The sequence below is a fragment of the Nerophis lumbriciformis genome, linkage group LG12 (assembly GCF_033978685.3).
Source record: "Nerophis lumbriciformis linkage group LG12, RoL_Nlum_v2.1, whole genome shotgun sequence".
Lineage (NCBI taxonomy): Eukaryota > Metazoa > Chordata > Actinopteri > Syngnathiformes > Syngnathidae > Nerophis > Nerophis lumbriciformis.
The window spans coordinates 20,106,409-20,130,645 of record NC_084559.2 but is presented as its reverse complement, the minus strand read 5'-3'; the positions used below and the strand labels follow the sequence as shown (position 1 = coordinate 20,130,645).

Sequence of the window (24,237 nt, the reverse complement as noted above, 5' to 3'; positions counted from 1 at the left end):
TGTATATAGAATTATATATATATATATATATGTATATATATATATTTATATATATATGTGTATATATATATATATATATATATATGTATATATATATATTTATATATATATGTGTATATATACTGTATATTTGTATATATATATATATATATATATATATATATATATATATATATATTTGTTTATATGTATATGTTATTCAAAAAAATTATATGTGTCAAAATGTCATCCAGCAGCATTTGTCTAAATGTTTTACTTGAATTCACATCACTTATTTGCTAAAAACCTGGTGCCAGTTTTAGCTAAAGTGCATTCTGGGTGTATTTCGGAGTAAAATTTGCCAGCGAGCACACCAGTCGGACTCTCTTTACACTGACTGACTACGGTGCTGCGGATGGCCGCCACAGTACTGTGCTCTCTTGTAGTTGTTGCGTTGTTCATTGTTTTTTGCATTGAACAAAGAGAGCACAGTCTACCAAGCCAAATTCCTTAAACATATTTGGCCAATAAATCTGATTCTGATTCAGACTAATGCATTTACCTGATCACTGACAATATAACAACCCGTGCCGTCTTTAGGTAACCATCTGCGGTTATTGTAAACACTAAAGAAACATGTGAGGTCAAAATAAATTGCCTGATTGATCTGTGGACGTACATGACTAGTGCGGTATTTGTTTGTGATTAATCACGTGTTAACTTGTTATTTTTGACAGTCTTAGTTAATATTTAAATCTGTCATTTGTTTGATTTCTGCCTCAGGTACAGAGCATAGCTTGGCAAGCGGTACCAGTGTAAGACCTTCCCAGCAATATAGCCACCAGCATTCCCCAGTGTCCCCTCGCACTCAGGAGAACGTACAGCAAAGGCCAAGTGTCCTCCATAATACTGGAAGCAAAAATCTTTCTGCTGAACACTCCAGCTCCTCCGTCTTACGGTAAGCTGATGTTTCTATTTTTAAGCAGAACACATGAGTATATATTTCTTACAAGCACTCACATCAGGGATTCCTTTGCTTTTTTTTCCTGATCAGAGCCATATCCTCAGGACCATCCCGTTACCAAGGTTACCATGGTCATCTTCAAAGGACTGGTTTGCCCCCCGAGGCCTATGCATCCGCCCTGGACTCTAACATGGCCAAAGAGCGTGATGGAGGCAAAAACAGGGGAGGTCTACCCAAGCAAGTCCAAGACCAGCATGGGATGTCTAGCAAGTCAGACCCAAAGCTTTCCAGCCCCAGCCAGGGAGGAATATACCCTTATTCCTCGGTCTCTGGCCGGCCGCCGCACCTGCTGCCTTCCCAGTCGGATAATATCCCTGGCCGTGGAGAAAGTGGTACACCAAGTAGGGAAAAGACTCAAAACAAAGCGATGTCCATTCAGGAACAAGAGCTCAGAGCACTCGGTAAGACCACCATGACTGCGGCCAACTTCATAAACGCGATTATTATGCGTCAAATTTCTTGTGAAACGGGGATGCCAGAGACGGGCTCGCTTGTTGCCAGCAGCACCACTGATGGTAAGACGCTGTGGATCTTAGAGTCCTGTTATCACCCAGACCCTCCCCCGTCAGTCTGTGGCCTCTTGCACGCTGTGGTGGTTGGCATTATCAAATCAGCCCAATTCATTTACTTTTTTTGTGTAATTGCTATACTTTCTGCTTAATTGATGGTGTAAATACTTAAAGTCCACCAAGGGTGCCCCTGGAAATGACAGACAGCTAGCTATTCACCTGAACTGAGTTTGATTAAGAACTGATACAAAGATATTAAGTCGACACATTTGATTTTCACTAAAGAGCAATATCCCAGGTGTCCTTTAAGGTATCAATTTCCGTTCCCGGTAGCTGATCACACATTAAGTCAGAACATCATTTGCTTCATTTTCTTTGCATCGAACAACCATCTGAAAATTTGCACGTGGCACCCCACCTCCCTCCCTCTTGGCTGTTTACTTTTAGCACAATTACTTAACAACTTTAGTGTGTATTTAAGTCACTTCTATGCAGTAGTGTGATTAAGTGCTTTGTTTTTCTTGCAGTAAAGGGTGCACATACAATAGTTTACACTGTTGTTGTAAGACAGGTGACTAAAGGGCCCTACAGCATTGTATTTACTATGATGCCATCGCTTTGAAACAGTTAACACATGAAGAACCATTTGCTTAAAGATCTGCCAACCACCAAACTGTGTCCTGTTGTCGCACATCGTGAGTCAATCAGGAGACTTTTTCAGCCTTTCAGAGGGAGACGGGGTACTACAGCTTCCTGACTTCCAGATTCTTTGCATGCTCCTTTTTTTATGGCATCATAATTAATGCTGTGCTCCCTCCACTCACACACCGCACATGCTCAATTCATTTCTATCAATCAACGTTCTCAAAGTTACTACACTGCAAAAAGTCAGTGTTCAAAAACAAGAAAACATTTTTACAAAAATTAGGGGTATTTTATTTGAACTAAGCAAAATTATCTGCCAATAGAACAAGACTGTCAAGACTTTCCAAAACAAGTCAAATTAGCTAACCTCAATGAACCCAAAAATACCTTAAAATAAGTACCGTATTTTCCTTAATATAATGTGCACCGGATTATAAGGCGCACCTTCAATGAATGGCCTATTTTAAAACGTTGTTCATATATAAGGCGCACCGCATTATAAGGCGCATAGAATAGACGCTACAGTAGAGGCTGGGGTTACGTTATGCATCCATTAGATGGAGCTGCGCTGAAGGGAATGTCAACATAACAGTCAGATAGGTCAGTCAAACCTTATTAATAGATTACAAACCAGCGTTCTGACAACTCTGTTCACTCCCAAAATGAATAAACAGCTGTTTTATTATTTTCCCCGAGGTAAAGTCAGTGGCGTGGTATTTCGTTTATCTTTGAACGACAGCAAGGTATAACATGCACCGTATTTTTCGGACTATAAGTCGCACCGGCCGAAAATGCATAATAAAGAAGGAAAAAAACATATATAAGTCGCACTGGAGTATAAGTCGCATTTTTTGGGGGAAATTTATTTGATAAAACCCAACACCAAGTATAGACATTTGAAAGGCCATTTGAAATAAATAAAGAATAGTGAACAACAGGCTGAATAAGTGTACGTTATATGAGGCATAAATAACCAACTTAGAACGTGCCTGGTATGTTAACGTAGCATATTATGGTAAGAGTCATTCAAATAACTATAACATATAGAACATGCTATACGTTTACCAAACAATCTGTCACTCCTAATCGCTAAATCCCATGAAATCTTGTACGTCTAGTTTCTTACGTGAATGAGCTAAATAATATTATTTGATATTTTATGGTAATGTGTTAATAATTTCACACATAAGTCGCTCCTGAGTATAAGTCGCACCCCCGGCCAAACTATGAAAAAAACTACGACCTATAGTCCGAAAAATACGGTAAATGCTAGTGCCATTATCTTGACATAATGATATTTGCTCGGCATCATGATTTTTTTTTTCATGCTTGAAGTAAGAAATGATTACTTTAAAAAAGTAGTTTTATACTTGTGAGTGTTGATGACACAGCTTTGCAACAGTTGATATTCTAGTTTCAAGCATGTTTTACTCAATATAGGTCATCAAATCTCAGCTACAAGCTGTAATATCTTACTGAGATCATTTCGGACCAAAACCCTTAAAACAAGTAAAACACTCTAACATAAAATCTGCTTAGTGAGAAGAATTATCTCATCAGACAGAAAATGAGCAAATATCACCCTTATTTGAGATATTTAATCTTACTTAGATTTCAGTTTTTGCAGTGTACGCCGTTTATTTTTGTTTTTTGGCTTAAAACTACAGCTGTTGAGTTATTGTGTTCATATGTTTGAAAATTACCTTTTTGTTCATTTTAATCTGTAACCAAGACACAACTGTCACTTCACCCATGCATGTTCATTTCCGTTATTACCATGTGACGGTAGAAAAGAGCCCATTTAGCTATTAATACACAGCATCAGCGTTTTACTTTCTGTGTTCCAGAAAATGTATTTTCTCCACAAATTAGTTTAGTCACGGTGGTTAAGACGCACACTTTTCAGTGCTCATATGATATGCAAAAAAAAAACATATCCCAGAAGCTATGACACTGATGATAATTAAAAAAAAAGCATCCTGTCATAAATAACTAAAGATAATATGTGAATATAGTATTTCCATATTTCTTAAGAACGTTTTAAGGAAGTACTTGCGTAAATGTAAACATACGTATCACCATTAGGGCTGCAGCTATCGATTACTTTAGTTGTCCAGTAATCTTATCGATTAATTGTTCAATTAATCCAGTAATCGGATAAAACCCTTTATAGCCTCAATTCATACACTGCAAAAAGTCAGTGTTCAAAAACAAGAAAAAATAAAATAAAAATTAAGGGTATTTTATTTGAACTAAGCAAAATGATCTGCCAATAGAACAAGAAAATTCGGCTTGTCAAGACTTTCCAAAACAAGTAAAATTAGCTAACCTCAATGAACCCAAAAATACCTTAAAATAAGTATATTCTCACTAATAACAAGTACACTTTTCTTGATAGAAAAAAAAAATTAGACCTTTTTGCTCAATATGTTGAAAAATATTCTTAAATTAAGTAAATGCTAGTGCCATTATCTTGACATAATGATATGCGCTCGGCATCATGCTTTTTTTTTTCATGCTTGAAGTAAGAAATGATTACTTTAAAAAAGTAGTTTTATACTTGTGAGTGTTGATGACACAGCTTTGCAACAGTTGATATTCTAGTTTCAAGCATGTTTTATTCAATATAGGTCATAAAATCTCAGCAAGAAGCTGTAATATCTTACTGAGATCATTTAGGACCAAAACCCTTAAAACAAGTAAAACACTCTAACCTAAATTCTGCTTAGTGAGAAGAATTATCCTATTAGACAGAAAATAAGCAAATATCACCCTTATTTGAGATATTTAATCTTACTTAGATTTCAGTTTTTGTAGTGTAGTTTAGGGAAAATAGTTCAAATATACAAAACTTGCTGTAATGTTCATTCTTTTTTCTATTAAATACACATTTCAAACTTTGAAATAGCACTTTTAACATGCGTGCATTAATAAAAATTAAAAAAGCAAATACTAAAAATCTGCGCTGTTCGCCGCCACTCCTCAACTCTCTTGTAAGTTCCCGGCTTTATCAATTTTTATCAGTTACAGTCATTATTACAATCGAAGGAATAGAATATAAACCAAAGCGTTTTTCTATTAACTTCAGTCGATTAATCCTTGCAGCCCTAATCACAATGAATGGCAGGATCATATTGATGTTGATTATGTCTTACAAGCAAGTAGTTATTAGTCAGGTAAACATTTAATTCCTGGCAGACAGAAACCACAACATCCTGTCCTTTGGGAGGGATGTGCCCTCTCAGGGATTCCATGCAATCATTCATGTCCCTCATCCACAACTTGAACCATCCTCTCCTGACATCGAAGGGTGTAACGGTTTAGAGGTCACGGTTCGGTTCATTTTTGGTACAGTAAGAAAAAAACAAAATATACATTTTCTGGTTATTTATTTACCAAAATTTGTAAACAATGGCGTTATCCTTTTAACATAACAATAACATGCATATACACTAGGCATGTGGGGAACAAATCGATTCGAATTCGAATCGCGATTCTCACATTGTGCAATTCAGAATCGATTCTCATTTAAAAAAAATCGATTTATTTATTTTTTATTTTTTTTAAATTAATTAATCAATCCAACAAAACAATACACAGCAATACCATAACAATGCAATCTAATTCCAAAACCAAACCCGCCCAGCAACACTCAGAACTGCAATAAACAGAGCAATTGAGAGGACACACAGAACCAAACCAAAAGTAGTGAAACAAAAATGAATATTATCAACAACAGTATCAATATTAGTTACAATTTCTACATAGCAGTGATTAAAAATCCCTCATTGACATTATCATTAGACATTTATAAAAAAACAACAACCGAACAATAGTGTCACAGTGGCTTACACTTGCATCGCATCTCATAAGCTTGACAACACACTGTGTCTAATATTTTCACAAAGATAAAATAAGTCATATTTTTGGTTCATTTAATAGTTAAAACAAATTTAAATTATTGCAATCAGTTGATAAAACATTGTCCTTTACAATTATAAAAGCTTTTGAAAAAAATCTACTACTCTGCTTGCATGTCCGCAGACTGGGGTAGATCCTGCTGAAATCCTATCTATTGAATGAATAGAGAATAGTTTTGAATCGGAAAAAAATCGTTTTTGAATCCAGAATCGTGTTTACCGTAATTGAAAAAAAAAAAAAAAAAAAAAAAAAAAGATTTATAATCGAATCGTGACCCCAATAATCGATATTGAATCAAATCGTGGGACACCCAAAGATTCACAGCCCTAATATACACACAGGGTCGATTGCCAGGGTTAATGGAGTCAACATATATAAAATAAAAACTAAATAAGATAAGGCTCAGAATTGGTTTCTTAACAAAACCTTTCTACATATAAAGTGCAACATTTCCACATATAAAGTGCAACATTAAACTGCTTCAAGTTGTTGCTCAGATTAAATAAAATGACAAAACCTTTCTTCTACATACAAAAAGTGCAACATTAAACAGTTTCAAGTCAACTTAGCCTCAGATTAACTTTTCTTTTTCCCCCTAGCCTTTAACCCTGGTGACTTTCACTCAATTTTTATGTTTTTTGCCAGAAAAATCAGTTTATCCACATTGTCTGCAGAAAGAGCAGACCTGCTTGCAGTTACAATGTGTCCAGCTGTGGAAAATACCCTTTGGCTGGGCACGGAGCTAGCAGGTATGGTGAGGTAGTGCCTGGCTAACTTGGTAGTAAGAGGATCGATGGGCTCATTGTTCTTCCACCATAGAAGTGGGTCAAAATCTAGTTTTTAACGCAATATGGTCTTAAATCTGCTGCTATAAAAACACCATTGTTATTGCTTTAGCCCTGCCTGACTCGCCGAGGAGAGGCTGCTTGAATGTGGTGGGAGCTGTGTTTGTTCGTCTTTCTCTTCATTGAAGCGATGTTATCCATTGTTGTATCGCACCGCGTAACCCAAATGTTCTCAAACGGGAGATCTTAATTAGGCAGGAGGGTCTTCCAGCTCTGGCTTTTGCATGCTGTAGTAGCCCGGTCGCTGCTAGCATGCCGTGTGTTGTGCCTCAGTGTGCATTGTTTACACAACGTGCGGTACGCTACTTAATATGTCCGTGTGGAAACTCGTTCCGTACACCTCCGAACCGAACCGAATCCCCCGTACCGAAACGGTTCAATACAAATACACGTACTGTTACATCCTTACTGACATTCCACATGGTTACATGTATAAATGAGGTCCTGTTTATGATAACAAAGACCAGCTTAAGCAGCTAGAATAAGTTAAGACATCCACAGTGTCGGTTGTATTCATCCCATGAAAACATACTGTATATCAAGTAAAATCACATTTCAAAATACCACTTCTGGTCAAAAGTATGGAACCATCTACTGCCCTTTAATAACGAAGCTTTCCCATTTAGTATTCCTTTAAAGTAAGGACAAACACTTTTTTTCAAATTCACATCCACCTTTGATGGTGAAGGGGTAGACTTTTTAATTGTGCATGTTTCATTAGCACATGTGTTTAATTGGGGGAAACAAGCAAATGGCTACCTCTGTGTGAATGTGATTTTCATTATTTTTTTCTATTAACCTGCATGTGTTTGGGTTTGACTCACAGGTCAGCAGAAGATAGACTCCCATGGTCAGTACCGTCCTCCGTCTGAGGAGAGGATGTCCCCAGGCCAGCAGCCGCCTTCTCCTTGTGTGAAAGGCAGCCAAAGGGTGGTTACCCTGGCTCAGCACATCAGTGTAAGTCCATTGTTTATTGTTTATTGAATGGATCCCCATTAGCTGACGCCAAGGCGACTGCTAGTCTTCCTGGGGTCTATATAGGAGCATACAAAATAAAAATACAAAGAATACATGCATTACCAAACATTATACAAAGGAAAAATACAACATAAGATAAAAAAGCTAGTTAAACCCAGTATTAAAAATTCACGTCATGTGGGCAGCTGCAATAAGTGTATCTTTAAAGCTGTCTTGAATGACGATTTACTTTGTGAAAGATTAATGTGAGATGGCAACCGATTCCATTGACTTAACATCGGCAAAAAAAAAAAATTCCTCCCACACCGCAGAAAGTCAGTGTTCAAAAACAAAAAAAGACATACAAACCCCGTTTCCATATGAGTTGGGAAATTGTGTTAGATGAAAATATAACTGAAATACAATGATTTGCAAATAATTTTCAACCCATATTCAGTTGAATATGCTACAAAGACAACATATTTGATGTTCAAACTGATAAACTTTTTTTTTTTTGCAAATAATCATTAACTTTAGAATTTGATGCCAGCAACACGTGACAAAGAAGTTTGGAAAGGTGGCAATAAATACTGATAAAGTTGAGGAATGCTCATCAAACACTTATTTGGAACATCCCACAGGTGAACAGGCAAATTGGGAACAGGTGGGTGCCATGATTGGGTATAAAAGTAGATTCCATGAAATGCTCAGTCATTCACAAACAACGATGGGGCGAGGGTCACCACTTTGTCAACAAATGCGTGAGCAAATTGTTGAACAGTTTAAGAAAAACTTTTCTCAACCAGCTATTGCAAGGAATTTAGGGATTTCACCATCTACGGTCCGTAATATCATCAAAGGGTTCAGAGAATCTGGAGAAATCACTGCACGTAAGCAGCTAAGCCTGTGACCTTCGATCCCTCAGGCTGTACTGCATCAACAAGCAACATCAGTGTGTAAAGGATATCACCACATGGGCTCAGGAACACTTCAGAAACCCACTGTCAGTAACTACAGTTGGTCGCTACATCTGTAAGTGCAAGTTAAAACTCTCTTATGCAAGGCGAAAACCGTTTATCAACAACACCCAGAAACGCCGTCGGCTTTGCTGGGCCTGAGCTCATCTAAGATGGACTGATACAAAGTGGAAAAGTGTTCTGTGGTCTGACGAGTCCACATTTCAAATTGTTTTTGGAAACTGTGGACGTCGTGTCCTCCGGACCAAAGAGGAAAAGAACCATCCGGATTGTTATAGGCGCAATGTTGAAAAGCCAGCATCTGTGATGGTTTGGAGGTGTATTAGTGCCCAAGACATGGGTAACTTACACATCTGTGAAGGCGCCATTAATGCTGAAAGGTACATACAGGTTTTGGAGCAACATATCTTGCCATCCAAGCATCGTTACCATGGACGCCCCTGCTTATTTCAACAAGACAATGCCAAGCCACGTGTTACATCAACGTGGCTTCATAGTAAAAGAGTGCGGGTACTAGACTGGCCTGCCTGTAGTCCAGACCTGTCTCCCATTGAAAATGTGTGGCGCATTATGAAGCCTAAAATACCACAACGGAGACCCCCAGACTGTTGAACAACTTAAGCTGTACATCAATCAAGAATGGGAAAGAATTCCACCTGAGAAGCTTAAAACATGCCCTTTCCCAACTACTTTGGCACGTGTTGCAGCCATGAAATTCTAAGTTAATTATTATTTGCAAAAAAAAAAAAAAGTTTATGAGTTTGAACATCAAATATCTTGTCTTTGTAGCATATTCAACTGAATATGGGTTGAAAAGGATTTGCAAATCATTGTATTCCGTTTATATTTACATCTAACACAATTTCCCAACTCATATGGAAACGGGGTTTGTATCTGCCAATAGAACAAGAAAATTTGGCTTTTCAAGACTTTCCAAAACGAGTAATATTAGCTAACCTCAATGAATGATAAATGATAAATGATAAATGGGTTATACTTGTATAGAACCCAAAAACACCTTAAAATAAGTATATTCTCACTAATAACAAGTGCACTTTTTTTTGGTAGAAAAACCTTTTTGCTCAATATTTTGAAAAATATTCTTAAATTAAGTAAATGCTAGTGCTATTATCTTGACATAGTGATTTGCACTCGGCATCATGATTTTGTTGTTCATGCTTGAAGTAAGAAATGATTACTTTAAAAAAGTAGTTTTATACTTGTGAGTGTTAATGACACAGCTTTGCAACAGTTGATATTCTAGTTCCAAGCATGTTTTACTCAATATAGGTCATAAAATCTCAGCTACAGGCTGTAATATCTTACTGAGATAATTTAGGACCTACTTAGATTACAGCTGTTGCAGTGCAGATTGTGTTGTGTATAAACCGGCTCATCAATTTTGTAACTCCACTACTTTTTACGTCAACAGGAGGTGATAACAAAAGACTACACCAGACAGAGTCAGCAGCAGCAGCAGCAGCAGCAGCAAGGTTACCATGGCTCTCCCATCCTGGACTTGACACGTCCTCCCAGTGCCTCCCAGCCCCCACCAACCTCCCAGGAGTCTTCACAGGCAGCCCGCTATCCCGAGAGTCTTGGGGGAGACCGTAACAGAGACCGGTAAGAGTAATTACAAAGCGGAATCACCAACAGCAAATATGACCAACTGGCTCGGGGGGGGGGGCCTCGTCGCTATTTCTGACATCTAATAAATGTATGAATAGACTACAAGTACTGTACTCGTGTTTCATAGACACATGGGGCCATGTTAGTGAGACATTTGTGAAAAGGTCGCTGTGGTTATTAACCGCTTGTGTGTGCGTGTGTGCTGCGCAGGTCTCCCATTCAGCCCAAAACGTCCCCGACCAGTGTCTCCAATGACGGCATTGAACCGGTATCACCTCCTGGAGCCAATTCTGAACCCGAGGGCCAGGGAGGGGTGTCCTATCCCAATGAACAAGAGGAGCAAGGGTAAGAACCAACACCCTCTGAGGCTTGGAGATTTAGAATACTTAATAGATTCTCACAGAGCTTATGTTGAAGCTGATAAGTGTAAGTGTGGAGAGACTTACTGAGGTCTTATGACATATGTGATGATACAGTAGATCCCCACTTATTTGCGGATTTATTTGCTCCGCTTTAAATTGAAAATAAGTTGTTTTTTTAATAGAAACTTAAATAGAAACAGGTTTCATGGCGCCATCTGCAGGGGGAAAGCATACTGCACTGCAAAAAGTCAGTGTTCAAAAACAAGAAAAAAAAAAATACAAAAATTATGGGTATTTTATTTGAACTAAGCAAAATGATCTGCCAATAGAACAAGAAAATTTGGCTTGTCAAGACTTTCCAAAACAAGTAAAATTAGCTACCCTCAATGAACCCAAAAATACCTTAAAATAAGTATATTCTCACTAATAACAAGTGCACTTTTCTTGGTAGAAAGAAAAAATATGAGACCTTTTTGCGCAATATGTTGAAAAATATTCTTAAATTAAGTAAATGCTAATGCCATTATCTTGACATAATGATATGCACTCGGCATTATATTTCTTGAAACCAGCAAACTTACACTAAAAACTAATTTATTGTTCTTAATGTAAAGGCAACAAGGCAACCGCTTGTTACTCTCGGGGTCTCCTAGCCGCTCAGGCAAATCATATTGTCTAAAAATGCATTTTTCCATCGACAACATGACATCATCGTGCCAAGTGCGTGCTCTTTCAGTCAATTAGTGCGCACATATACAGCCCGGCCCCCGGCCAACATTTTTTTAATTGTAATTTTGAAGAATTTATCTGAATGTGCATGAATTATTTCTGTTCAAAATTGTTAGACATGTCACATGTTAAATGTTTAAATATTAACTGTCAATTTACTGTACTGTGCCAACTGTGCTACTATATGAGTACGTATTTTCTATTGTTTCATTGAAAATAAAACAGCAAAGTTCATTTGGCTGTCATCTGTATTACTATGAGACACAATTGCGTCAAAATCATGATTTTTTTTTCATGCTTGAAATAAGAAATGATTACTTTAAAAAAGTAGTTATATACTTGTGAGAGTTGATGACACAGCTTTGCAACAGTTGATATTCTAGTTTCAAGCATGTTTTACTCAATATAGGTCATAAAATCTCAGCAACAAGCTGTAATATCTTACTGAGATCATTTCGGACCAAAACCCTTAAAACAAGTAAAACACTCTAACATAAAACCTGCTTAGTGAGAAGAATTATCTTATCAGACAGGAAATAAGCAAATATCACCCTTATTTGAGATATTTAATCTTACTTAGATTTCAGTTTTTGCAGTGCAGAGTCTGACGCTTGGGCATTGTTTAACATGAGTGTCCAACATTGTTACAACATATATAAGTCAGAAAAGACTAAATTTATAGGTTCCCTTTAATGTATAACTGATTGTCAAGTGTGTTTAACAACTGTGAGAGTAATATGGAGTTTAAAGTGTAAAAAATAGGCATTTCCATTGATTGCATTTTTCCGCCACTCACAGGGGGTCTTGGCACAGAACGCCCACAAATAACAGGGATCTATTAAATCGTGTATATGTTTTAGCTCCAATTTTTGATGCAATTTTAAAGGCATATTTTTTTTACAAATATATTAAACTGAAATCTAAGTAAGATTAAATATTTCAAATAAGGGTGATATTTGCTTATTTTCTGTCTGATAAGATAATTCTTCTCACTAAGCAGATTTTATGTTAGAGTGTTTTACTTGTTTATAGGGTTTTGGTCCTAAATGATCTCAGTAAGATATTACAGCTTGTTGCTGAGATTTGATGACCTATATTGAGTAAAACATGCTTGAAACTAGAATATCAACTGTTGCAAAGCTGTGTCATCAACACTCACAAGTATAAAACTACTTTTTTTGAAGTAATAATTTCTTATTTCAAGCATGAAAAAAAAGATCATGACTTTGACACAATTGTGTCTCATAATTAAAACAGATGACAGCCAAATGGACTTTGCTGTTTTACATTCAATGAAACAATAGAAAATACGTACTCATATAGTAGTACAGTTGGCACAGTACAGTAAACTGACAGTTAATATTTAAACATTTAACATGTGACATTTCTAACTATTTTGAACAGAAATAGTTCATGCACATTCAGACAAATTCTTCAAAATTACAATTAAAAGAATTTTGGCCGGGGGCCGGGCTGTATATATGCGCACTAATTGACTGAAAGAGCACGCACTTGATGCGATGATTTCATGTTATCGATGGAAAAATGCATTTTTAGACAATATGATTTGCCTGAGCTGCTAGGAGACCACGAGAGTAACAAGTGGTTGCTTTGTTGCCTTTCCATTAAGAACAATAAATTAGTTTTTAGTATAAGTAAATGTAATGCCGAGCGCATATCATTATGTCAAGATAATGGCACTAGCATTTACTTAATTTAAGAATATTTTTCAACATATTGAGCAAAAGGTCTCTTTTTTTTTTGCACTTGTTATTAGTGAGAATATACTTATTTTAAGGTATTTTTGGGTTCATTGAAGTTAGCAAATTTTACTTGTTTTGGAAAGTCTTGACAAGCCAAATTTTCTTGTTCTATTGGCAGATAATTTTGCTTAGTTCAAATAAAATACCCCTCATTTTTTTTCTTTTTTTTTCTTGTTTTTGAACACTGACTTTTGATTGCAGTCTATGTCTGTCAAGCAGTGGCATTCCCGCCCCAGGTCGTTGTGATCTAAACTTTTGTTAGATAAAGGAGGTGAAAACACTGCCTATAGGCTCGGATGTGACTAAGACTTCTAAATGTTTCGGTTACTCAGTTCTCCTGCAGCTTTTGTTGCTCCTTGGCACAGCCCCTGCCAGGATAGTGTTTATCTAAACAGTCCTCCAGCAGGTTCAATTGTGCTGACCGGGCACTTTTCCCTCCCACAGAATGGGTTCCCGTTCCCCTCCCAACACCTCGCAGCCTCCAGCTTTCTTCAGCAAGCTGACAGAGAGCACTTCAGCTATTGTGAATTTAAAGAAGCAGGAGATGATGAAAAAGATGACGGTGGTGGGGAACGACAACGATTTCAGTGAGTCTTACTGGAGCATTTTCAGAACTGGTAAACTTGTGCAATTAACTCACGCGTGCATGTTTTTAATACATAAACCTTGCTCACACTTTTAGATGCTGGTCAGCCTGGAACTGAAATCTTCAACATGCCAGCATCAACAACTGCTGGTGAGCTTTTTGTCTCCTTCTTGTCATCACTGGAACACAAATATTCTCAGTACTTCCTGACCACAGATGTTTTTATTATTTCTCAGGTCACACACTGTTCTTAAATCTAAATCTTTAATTTTTGTATTATTCAGCTGCTCTGACGATCATGAATCATATTTGTTGTCTTCTCTTCTGTTTTTGCTCTTTGGTTAACGCTAAGACGTAACTTCAAGTGGATTTTCTCCTGAGCTATGCCTTTTGTGTTCACCTGACAGGATATATGCTTGTCTCTTTTATAGGACCTGTGAGTGTTCGCAGCCACCCTGCACCAGAGACACCTGGGAACTCCATCGGTCTGGAGGCCATTATAAGAAAGGCCTTAATGGGCAAATATGACGATCAACCTGAGGATCGCACCTCAGCCAATGCTGCTAATTCACTGACTTCCAGTCTGCCGGTTACTATGAGCGGAGCTGACGGACGTGCTGAGGACTGTTTCTCACAAGGTGATGACTTTCTCTAACCTTGTTTAAATCTATGTTGGACTCAGCTGGTGGGGACGTTAATCTGTTTTAAGTCAATCTGGTACGTTTGTTGGTGGTCTGTACGGTTCAAAATAAACTTGCCGCACTTTAGTAATTTTGGCAATCAGAACTCTTAGGTGCTCCGACTAGAAAATCGTGTGTCACCCTAAACCAGGGGTGTCAAATAGAGATGTCCGATAATATCGGCCTGCTTTAAAATGTAATATCGGGAATTATCGGTATCGGTTTTTCCATTATCGGTATCGGTTTTTGTTTCCCTTTTTTTATTTTTATTAAATCAACATAAAAAACACAAGATACACTTACAATTAGTGTACCAACCCAAAAAACCTCCCTCCCCCATTCACACTCATTCACACAAAAGGGTTGTTTCTTTCTGTTATTTATATTCTGGTTCCTACATTATATATCAATATATATCAATACAGTCTGCAAGGGATACAGTCCGTAAGCACACATGATTGTGCGTGCTGCTGGTCCACTAATAGTACTAACCTTTAACAGTTAATTTTACTCATTTTCATTAATTACTAGTAACTGTTTTTATATTGTTTTACTTTCTTTTTTATTCAAGAAAATGTTTTTAATTTATTTATCTTATTTTATACATTTTTTAAAAAGGACCTTATGTTCAGCATACCTGGTTGTCCAAATTAGGCATAATAATGTGTTAATTCCACGAGTGTATATATCGGTATCGGTTGATATCGGTAATTAAGAGTTGGACACATATATACATTGCTGTATATATACTTTTGACCCAGTAGATTTGGTCACATTTTCAGTAGACCCATAATAAATTCATAAAAGAAGCAAACTTCATGAATGTTTTTTGTGACCAACAAGTATGTGCTCCAATCACTATCCCAAAAAAAAAACAAGAGTTGTAGAAACTATTGGAAACTCAAGACAGCCATGACATTATGTTCTTCACAAGTGTATGTCAACTTTTGACCACGACTATATATATATATATATATATATATATATATATATATATATATATATATATATATATATATATATATATATATATATTAGGGATGTCCGATAATGGCTTTTTGCCGATATTCCGATATTGTCCAACTCTTTAATTACAGATACTCATATCAACCGATATATACAGTCGTGGAATTAACACATTATTATGCCTAATTTGGACAACCAGGTAGGGTGAAGATAAGGTACTTTTAAAAAAAATTAATAAAATAAAATAAGATAAATAAATTGAAAACATTTTCTTGAATAAAAAAGAAAGTAAAACAATATAAAAACAGTTACTAGTAATTAATGAAAATTAGTAAAATTAACTGTTAAAGGTTATTTCTATTAGTGGACCAGCAGCACGCACAATCATGTGTGCTTACGGACTGTATCCCTTGCAGACTGTATTGATATATATTGATATATAATGTAGGAACCAGAATATTAATAACAGAAAGAAACAACCCTTTTGTGTGAATGAGTGTAAATGGGGGAGGGAGGTTTTTTGAGTTGGTGCACTAATTGTAAGTGTATCTTGTGTTTTTTATGTTGATTTAATAAATAAAAAAACAAAAAAAAACGATACCGATAAAAACAACAACCCGATACCGATAATTTCCGATATTACATTTTAACGCATTTATCGGCCGAGAATATCGGCAGGCCGATATTATCGGACATCTCTAATATATATATATATATATATATATATATATATATATATATATATATATATATATATATTAGAGATGCGCGGATAGGCAATTATTTCATCCGCAACCGCATCAGAAAGTCGTCAACCATCCGCCATCCACCCGATGTAACATTTGATCAGAACCGCACCCGCCCGTTGTTATATATCTAATATAGACGATGCAAGGCATTAGTGAGGTTATAAAGCTTTTGCCTGTTAAAGAAAGGAGACTGATCCAATGCAGCACAGACATTCGCGTGCCACGCTGTCACGACCCAGACGCACACCAGTGTGCAATCATATGGGAGCCGCGCTGAGCGCACCTCCAAGCGCGTCTCGCTGCCGGCGACGGCCCGGTGTGGGCCCGACGCTCCAGCGCCATCCATTTTCAGGGCTAGTTGATTCGGCAGGTGGGTTGTTACACACTCCTTAGCGGGTTCCGACTTCCATGGCCACCGTCCTGCTGCTGTCTATATCAACCAGGGTGAGCCCCACCCCTTTCGTGAGCGCACTGCGCGCGGAGTGACCCCTGTTACGCGCCCCCGGCAACAGGGGTGGCGGGCAGGTAAGCTGCGCGGGCGGAGCGCGCGGAGTGACTCCTGTTACGAGCCCCCGGCCACGGGGGTGGCGGGCAGGTAAGCTGCTTACCTGCTGCGTGTGACGCCGGCCGCGGCGAAGGCGGGGTGTCGGTGCGGTGGGCGCGGTGGTGACCCTGGACGTGCGTCGGGCCCTTCTCGCGGATCGCCTCAGCTACGGCTCCCGGTGGGGCCCTCTCGGGGGAAGGGGCCTCGGTCCCGGACCCCGGCGAGGCGTCCCTTCTCCGCTCCGTAAAAGTGTCCATCTCTTTTTTTTTTCTTCTTCTGTTGTGGCATATGCAGCAGGTGCCTGCTCGTTTTTCGTATGTGGGTAACAACATTTAACTATGTATATATATTTCCGAATTGGTTTAACTGCCACCCGCCTGAATCTATTTAAAATCTAATTTTTTTTTATTTCAACTGCCCGACGCGACCCGACCCGCGGATAAAATCTAATTTTTTTAAATTTCATCCGCCCGATCCGCGGATAATCCGCGGACTCCGCGGATAATCCGCGGACTCCGCGGTTGTGCCCGCAAACCGCGCATCTCTAATATATATATATATATATATATATATATATATATATATATATATATATATATACACATACATATATATATATACTTATATACTTATATATATATATATATATATATATATATATATATATATATATATATATATATATATATATATATATATATATATATATTTTTTTTTTTCCGGAGTATAAGTCGCACCGGAGTATAAGTTGCACCTGCCGAAAATGCATAATAAAAAAGGAAAAAAACATATATAAGTCACAGTGGACCCCGGCCAAACTATGAAAAAAACTGCGATTTATAGTCCGAAAAATACGGTATATATGTATGTATGTATGTATGTATGTATGTATGTATATATATATATATATATATGTATATATATATATGTATATATATATATATATATATATATACTGTATATATAATCTTCTTTGTTCTTACAATCAAAAAGAGGTAATGACATACAACCTCTTTAGAATCTTTACATATGGATCAAATATGGCTTTCTCTGTGAGTGCTGTCACACAAACACACACAACTTCAATTTATACTTCTACTTTCTCCTTTGTAGGCGCGGGAAAGCCCTCAAAGGGCAACGGGCGCTCCAATGGGCGCAAGGCCAAGTCTCCGGGACCTGGCCTGTCAGGGGGAGAGAGACCGTCCTCTGTGTCCTCAGTCCACTCAGAAGGGGACTGTAACAGAAGAACTCCCCTGACCAGCCGAGTCTGGGAGGACCGGCCGTCCTCAACAGGTACTGACACCACATTCATGACAGATATGAACTATTTAGTGCAGTCGCTGCATTAGTTGCTGATTGGATGTAAGATGGCAACAAGCACTTGCTCAGTGGTGGCACTGCAGGGGGTAGGGAGGGGCTAATTAGAATTGCACTTGAACAAATGAACTTTAAAAGTGAAAAATCAAGTTTTGATGTAGAATTTTGAAAAATACATCAGTGCACAGTATTCAGAATACAAATAGAAAATTGTTTGACGTCTGTAATTCATCACAGACGATGTTACGTCATCACATGACACCTCTGATCAAGACTGCAGAGGCAAGTTAGCCGAAAACTTGTCAGGTAGAAACAATTTTGCCTTTCAGGCTTCTATAGATTTGTTTATAAAGTAATAAACCTCTTCACTGTTTTAGCATATTAAAGTTAAAGTACCAATGATAGTCACACACACGCATGAGGCCACTAAGGCCTTCAGAGTAAAATTCAACATCAAAATTATATATATTTTTTTCAAAGCAAACATTTTTTTCAATTAGAAAACGTATAGGTCTAATGTACTGTTTTAATTTTTTCATGTATTTATTTATTTCAGGCAATGACATAAAATAATAATAATTTTAAAAAAGTACAAAGTTGACAACACATAATAATATAAATTAATATAGTGCAAAAGGTAATGTATAGTATGTAATGCATGATTGTCCAGTTTTGCCTTAAAGGGAGTGGGAAGAAGATAATGTATTTAATCCCACCCCCAGTTCTCCATTTAGTGATTATTCACATGAGTTTCACCCTTACTTTGTTCAAGGATTATAATACATTACCACAGGTAACAATAATTATTACACTGTAACAATAATTTGTATCAACAATGTAGGAATAATGAATATACCAACAATGGTAATCGACAAAATACCAGCAATGGTAATAGACAACATAGCAATAATGTTAAGGAAACATTGAGCACATGTTAACACTTTGAGACAGAGTACATCAGCAGGTCAAATTAAAGACCCTCATCTCTATATTTGAACCAGACCCCATGTTTGTATAATAGTTTAAATCGATTAACAGTTTGGCATTGCCTGTGTTGTAAGTCCAGTTTGTTCCATAGTTTTACTCCGCATACAGACACACAAAAACGTTTACGAGTGGTTTGAGCTCTCGGCAATAAGAAATATCCAAAGCCTCTCAAGTTATGAGCCTGCACTCGTCTTATAAAAAAACGTTGTAGATTAGGCGGCAATAATTTGTTAAATGCTTTATATAAGATTAGGGATGTCCGATAATGGCTTTTTGCCGATATCCGATATTCCGATATTGTCCAACTTTTTAATTACCGATACCAATATCAACCGATACCGATATATACAGTCGTGGAATTAACACATTATTATGCCTAATTTGGACAACCAGGTATGGTGAAGATAAGGTACTTTTTTTAAACAAATTATAAAATAAGATAAATAAATTAAAAACATTTTCTTGAATAAAAAAGAAAGTAAAACAACATAAAAACAGTTACATAGAAACTACGGTAGTAATTAATGAAAATGAGTAAAATGAACTGTTAAAGTTTAGTACTATTAGTGGACCAGCAGCACGCACAATCATGTGTGCTTACGGACTGTATCCCTTGCAGACTGTATTGATATATATTGATATATAATGTAGGAACCAGAATATTAACAACAGAAAGAAACAACCCTTCTGTGTGAATGAGAATGGGGGAGGGAGGTTTTTTGGGTTGGTGCACTAATTGTAAGTGTATCTTGTGTTTTTTATGTTGATTTAATAAAAAAACAACAACAACAAAAAAAAACGATACCGATAAAAGAAAAAACAATACCGATTATTTCCGCTATTACATTTTAAAGTAGGCCGATATTATTGGACATCTCTATATAAGATTTTTAATGTATTATATTTAACAAGGTCATCAAGTTTGAGCAACTTTGATTGCATAAACAGATTATGAGTATGTTCTAAATAACCAACGTTGTGAATGATCCGCACTGATCAGAGGATGAATTGTGTTGTGGTAAGTATTCCCCCATACTTCAACACAGTATGTAAGGTATGGGAGTACCAAGGTGCAGTGTAAAGTACGGAGTGCATTTTCATTGAGGGATAGTTTTGCTTTGTTTATAATTGAGAGGCTTTTGGAGATTTTTGTTTTAATGTGTCTGACATGAGGTTTCCATGATAGTTTACTATCTATTATTACTCCCAAAAATGTATTCTCATTTACGATTTCAATTTGGGTACCATCAATACTTATTTTCTGATCAGACGTTATGTTGCGATTTCCAAACATCACTATCTTAGTTTGATTTATATTCAAGGATAATTTATTTGTGTCCATCCATTTTTTTTACTATGTTTAGTTCTGTGTTTACTGTATTTATGAGCTCTTTATCGTCATCACTACTGTAGAACATATTTGTGTCGTCTGCAAATAGTATACATTTCAATACTTTGGATGTATTAAAGGGGAACATTATCACCAGACCTATGTAAGCGTCAATATATACCTTGATGTTGCAGAAAAAAGACCATATATTTTTTTAACCGATTTCCGAACTCTAAATGGGTGAATTTTGACGAATTAAACGCCTTTCTAATATTCGCTCTCGGAGCGATGACGTCACAACGTGACGTCACATCGGGAAGCAATACGCCATTTTCTCAAACACCGAGTCAAATCAGCTCTGTTATTTTCCGTTTTTTCGACTGTTTTCCGTACCTTGGAGACATCATGCCTCGTTGGTGTGTTGTCGGAGGGTGTAACAACACGAACAGGGACGGATTCAAGTTGCACCAGTGGCCCAAAGATGCGAAAGTGGCAAGAAATTGGACGTTTGTTCCGCACACTTTACCGACGAAAGCTATGCTACGACAGAGATGGCAAGAATGTGTGGATATCCTGCGACACTCAAAGCAGATGCATTTCCAACGATAAAGTCAAAGAAATCTGCCGCCAGACCCCCATTGAATCTGCCGGAGTGTGTGAGCAATTGAGGGACAAAGGACCTCAGTAGCACGGCAAGCAATGGCGGCAGTTTGTTCCCGCAGATGAGCGAGTTAAACCCCCTGGATGTCTTGGCTCACACCGTCCCTTATGCCACCGAAGATGATCAAGAGAAGAATATCGACCCTAGCTTCCCTGGCCTGCTGACATCAACTCCAAAACTGGACAGATCAGCTTTCAGGAAAAGAGATGAGGGTATGTCTACAGAATATATTAATTGATGAAAATTGGGCTGTCTGCACACTCAAAGTGCATGTTGTTGCCAAACGTATTTCATATGCTGTAAACCTAGTTCATAGTTGTTAGTTTCCTTTAATGCCAAACAAACACATACCAATCGTTGGTTGGAAGGCGATCGCCGAATTCGTCCTCGCTTTCTCCCGTGTCGCTGGCTGTCGTGTCGTTTTCGTTGGTTTCGCTTGCATACGGTTCAAACTGATATGGCTCAATAGCTTCAGTTTCTTCTTCAATTTCGTTTTCGCTACCTGCCTCCACACTACAACCATCCGTTTCAATACATGCGTAATCTGTTGAATCGCTTAAACCGCTGAAATCCGAGTCTGAATCCGAGCTAATGTCGCTATAGCTTGCTGTTCTATGCGCCATGTTTGTTTGAGTTGGCATCACTATGTGACGTCACAGGAAAATGGACGGGTGTATATAACGATGGTTAAAATCAGGCACTTTGAAGCTTTTTTTAGGGATATTGCGTGATGGGTGAAATTTTGAAAAAAACTTCTAAAAATAAAATAAGCCACTGGGAACTGATTTTTAATGGTTTTAACCCTTCTGAAATTGTGATAATGTTCCCCTTTAAACATATAATTAATATATACATTAAACAGTTTTGGCCCCAACACGGACCCTTGGGGGACACCACAAGCAATGCCAAGAGTATCAAATAAAAATTGACCCATTTTTACAAACTGTACCCTGTAGTTTCATAACGCTACCCTGTGTGACCGCCGCTTCCATCTCCAACTATCCACCACTCACGGACGTCTGTGCTTCTTGCAGGTTCAACTCCCACTCCCTTCCCGTGCAACCCCTTGATCATGCGTTTCCCCAGCGGGACAATTCCGGTTCAATCCCCGTCATCCGGCCAACCGGTGGGCCACGTCCCTGCTCAGGGACAAGGCCGCGCCTGGGAGGAGGAGCCTAAGCCTCTGCTCATGTCTCAGTACGAGTCCCTGTCTGACAGCGAGTGACACGTCGTCGTGCAATCACACACACACACACACACACATACACACATATACACACACACACGTAAGCGAAACCTCACACACCATTCCACTCTACATTTCCTCCATCACTCCAGGATTATCTGAACTCCATTCTCCTCACTGGCCTTATCAACACAGGCTCGGCTGACCTGTGCTCAACACGTAGATGGGATACTTAAGCGTCATGGCGACCACTGGTCACCATGGAGGGGACCCACCTGTATTTCTACCACTACACTAGAACAAGAGCATGCAAGGGACGCGCGGGACAACTTCTTTTTCTTGATTCTTTTACGTTATTTTCACTCAGCCCAGTCTTGTGATCGGACGGCAGTACTTTTGTCGGTCGCTGCAAAGGTGTGCTCTTTTATCTGCGGTGACGTGTGGGAGGTTCATATCATTGGTTTACAGGGTAAACATGCTGTTCTATGCTGATGTCAGCAGACATTAGGGAGGCTCCAGAGGAACAGCCGAGGCCTGCTGACGTCAGGCGCACGACGGCACTGAGACGAGTGACACTTTTCTCGCAGTTTTTATTTGTATTTTTTTTTATATTAACCATGTTTGTTGACAAATCGCTTTTCTTTCTTTTTTCTCTCTCGAATATGAAGCACTTAGTTGTCGTCAGTGGGAATCCCGCGTCATCATCCTGCTTTTATTTTTATTTTTTAATTCGGGTCTCGCCTGCACCAGCGACAATCACATGTGAGCGATCACGTGACGACATGATCATCAGTCCTTTTGTCTTCAGCTGGCCTGCCAGGATCCATCCAGGAGCTTTAGTGACAGTGTGACTGCATGGGAGGAGGAGCTCGGCTTTTCTACGTGAAATATTCTTAGTGTTAAGTGCCATTTATTTTACACGCACAGTACTGAAGTTACCAAGTGACGCACAATTTCTTCCTTTTTTTTTTGTTGGTTTCCGGCCACACCCCGTGCTGGAAACTCTATAAACAGAAGCAAATGATAATGTCTCTTTTCTTCTTCTGGAAGCTTTTTAAAGAGCGTCACATGACAGTGGTTATTGCCCATGACTGTCTGCTTCACTTGGAGACGTGCGTATGGGATCACCGCGTGTACGACTGTTATAGGACTACCTCCTGGCCCCCGCCTCCATCCATGGTTTAGATGTCTGCACAAAAGCTCATCTCAGCCGTCTTTTATGTCCCCACGTAAAGGTCAAGGTGTTGTACAGTGTCAATCATCAGTCCCGCTGATGAAGTTAAAAGAATGTGACCGTTAAAAAACAGACTAAGCCATATCTAACAGATGATGGACTAAAACCTTGTTTTTAAAAACAAAAATCTTTTTAACTTGCCTTTTTTTTTTGTTTTTTTTTGTCCAACAGCAATCTGAGAATAACATGAATATATCTAACGCGGTCCCCACATGTTGACAAACAGTATAACATTGTTCAAAGCTTTTTTTGTTCATAATGTTGTTGTTTTTAATTATTATTATTATTATTATTATAACCCACTGTATAATAGCAAGGATTGTATATAAAAAAAACAAAAAACTGAATAGATGTAAATATTTATGTGGCTTGCTTCAAGGTTGGTCTTACAAAAAAAACATTTAAAAAAAGAAAGAAATATTCACACGGTTAAAATCTACATGCCCACCAGCAAGCTTTGTGGATAGCAGTGTACAAATGGACAACAAATAAGACACTGCCTTAATGTTTAAATAAAAAGCTTATTGCCACTCATAGTGTCGGAGTCGCTTTATTTCATCAGCTGACAGTGGATGCTATAACAACTGTGTGCCACTAGAGGGCAGTATGTGTTTGACGTGCTGGGAGTTAGTGAATGGTTGTGCTATACCATTATGT

The 24,237-nt window shown here is 38.0% G+C and overlaps 1 protein-coding gene across 5 annotated transcripts in view; it reads left to right on the top strand.

Moving 5' to 3' along the window:
* ncor2 (nuclear receptor corepressor 2) overlaps window positions 1-24,110 on the top strand; it is a 216,904-nt gene extending 192,794 nt beyond the window's left edge. For 3 of the 5 annotated variants that reach the window (XM_061986043.2, XM_061986039.2, XM_061986038.2), the window contains 10 exons: window positions 763-937; window positions 1,034-1,518; window positions 7,750-7,880; window positions 10,290-10,480; window positions 10,697-10,831; window positions 13,785-13,927; window positions 14,023-14,076; window positions 14,358-14,564; window positions 17,979-18,158; window positions 22,195-24,110. In XM_061986043.2, the coding sequence (XP_061842027.1) occupies window positions 763-937; window positions 1,034-1,518; window positions 7,750-7,880; window positions 10,290-10,480; window positions 10,697-10,831; window positions 13,785-13,927; window positions 14,023-14,076; window positions 14,358-14,564; window positions 17,979-18,158; window positions 22,195-22,385 (1,892 nt within the window). In that variant the 3' untranslated portion in view covers window positions 22,386-24,110. The remainder of the gene's footprint in view (window positions 1-762; window positions 938-1,033; window positions 1,519-7,749; window positions 7,881-10,289; window positions 10,481-10,696; window positions 10,832-13,784; window positions 13,928-14,022; window positions 14,077-14,357; window positions 14,565-17,978; window positions 18,159-22,194) is intronic. The other 2 variants (XM_061986041.2, XM_061986040.2) reach the window with 1 other exon arrangement.
* Window positions 24,111-24,237: the final 127 nt, after the last annotated feature.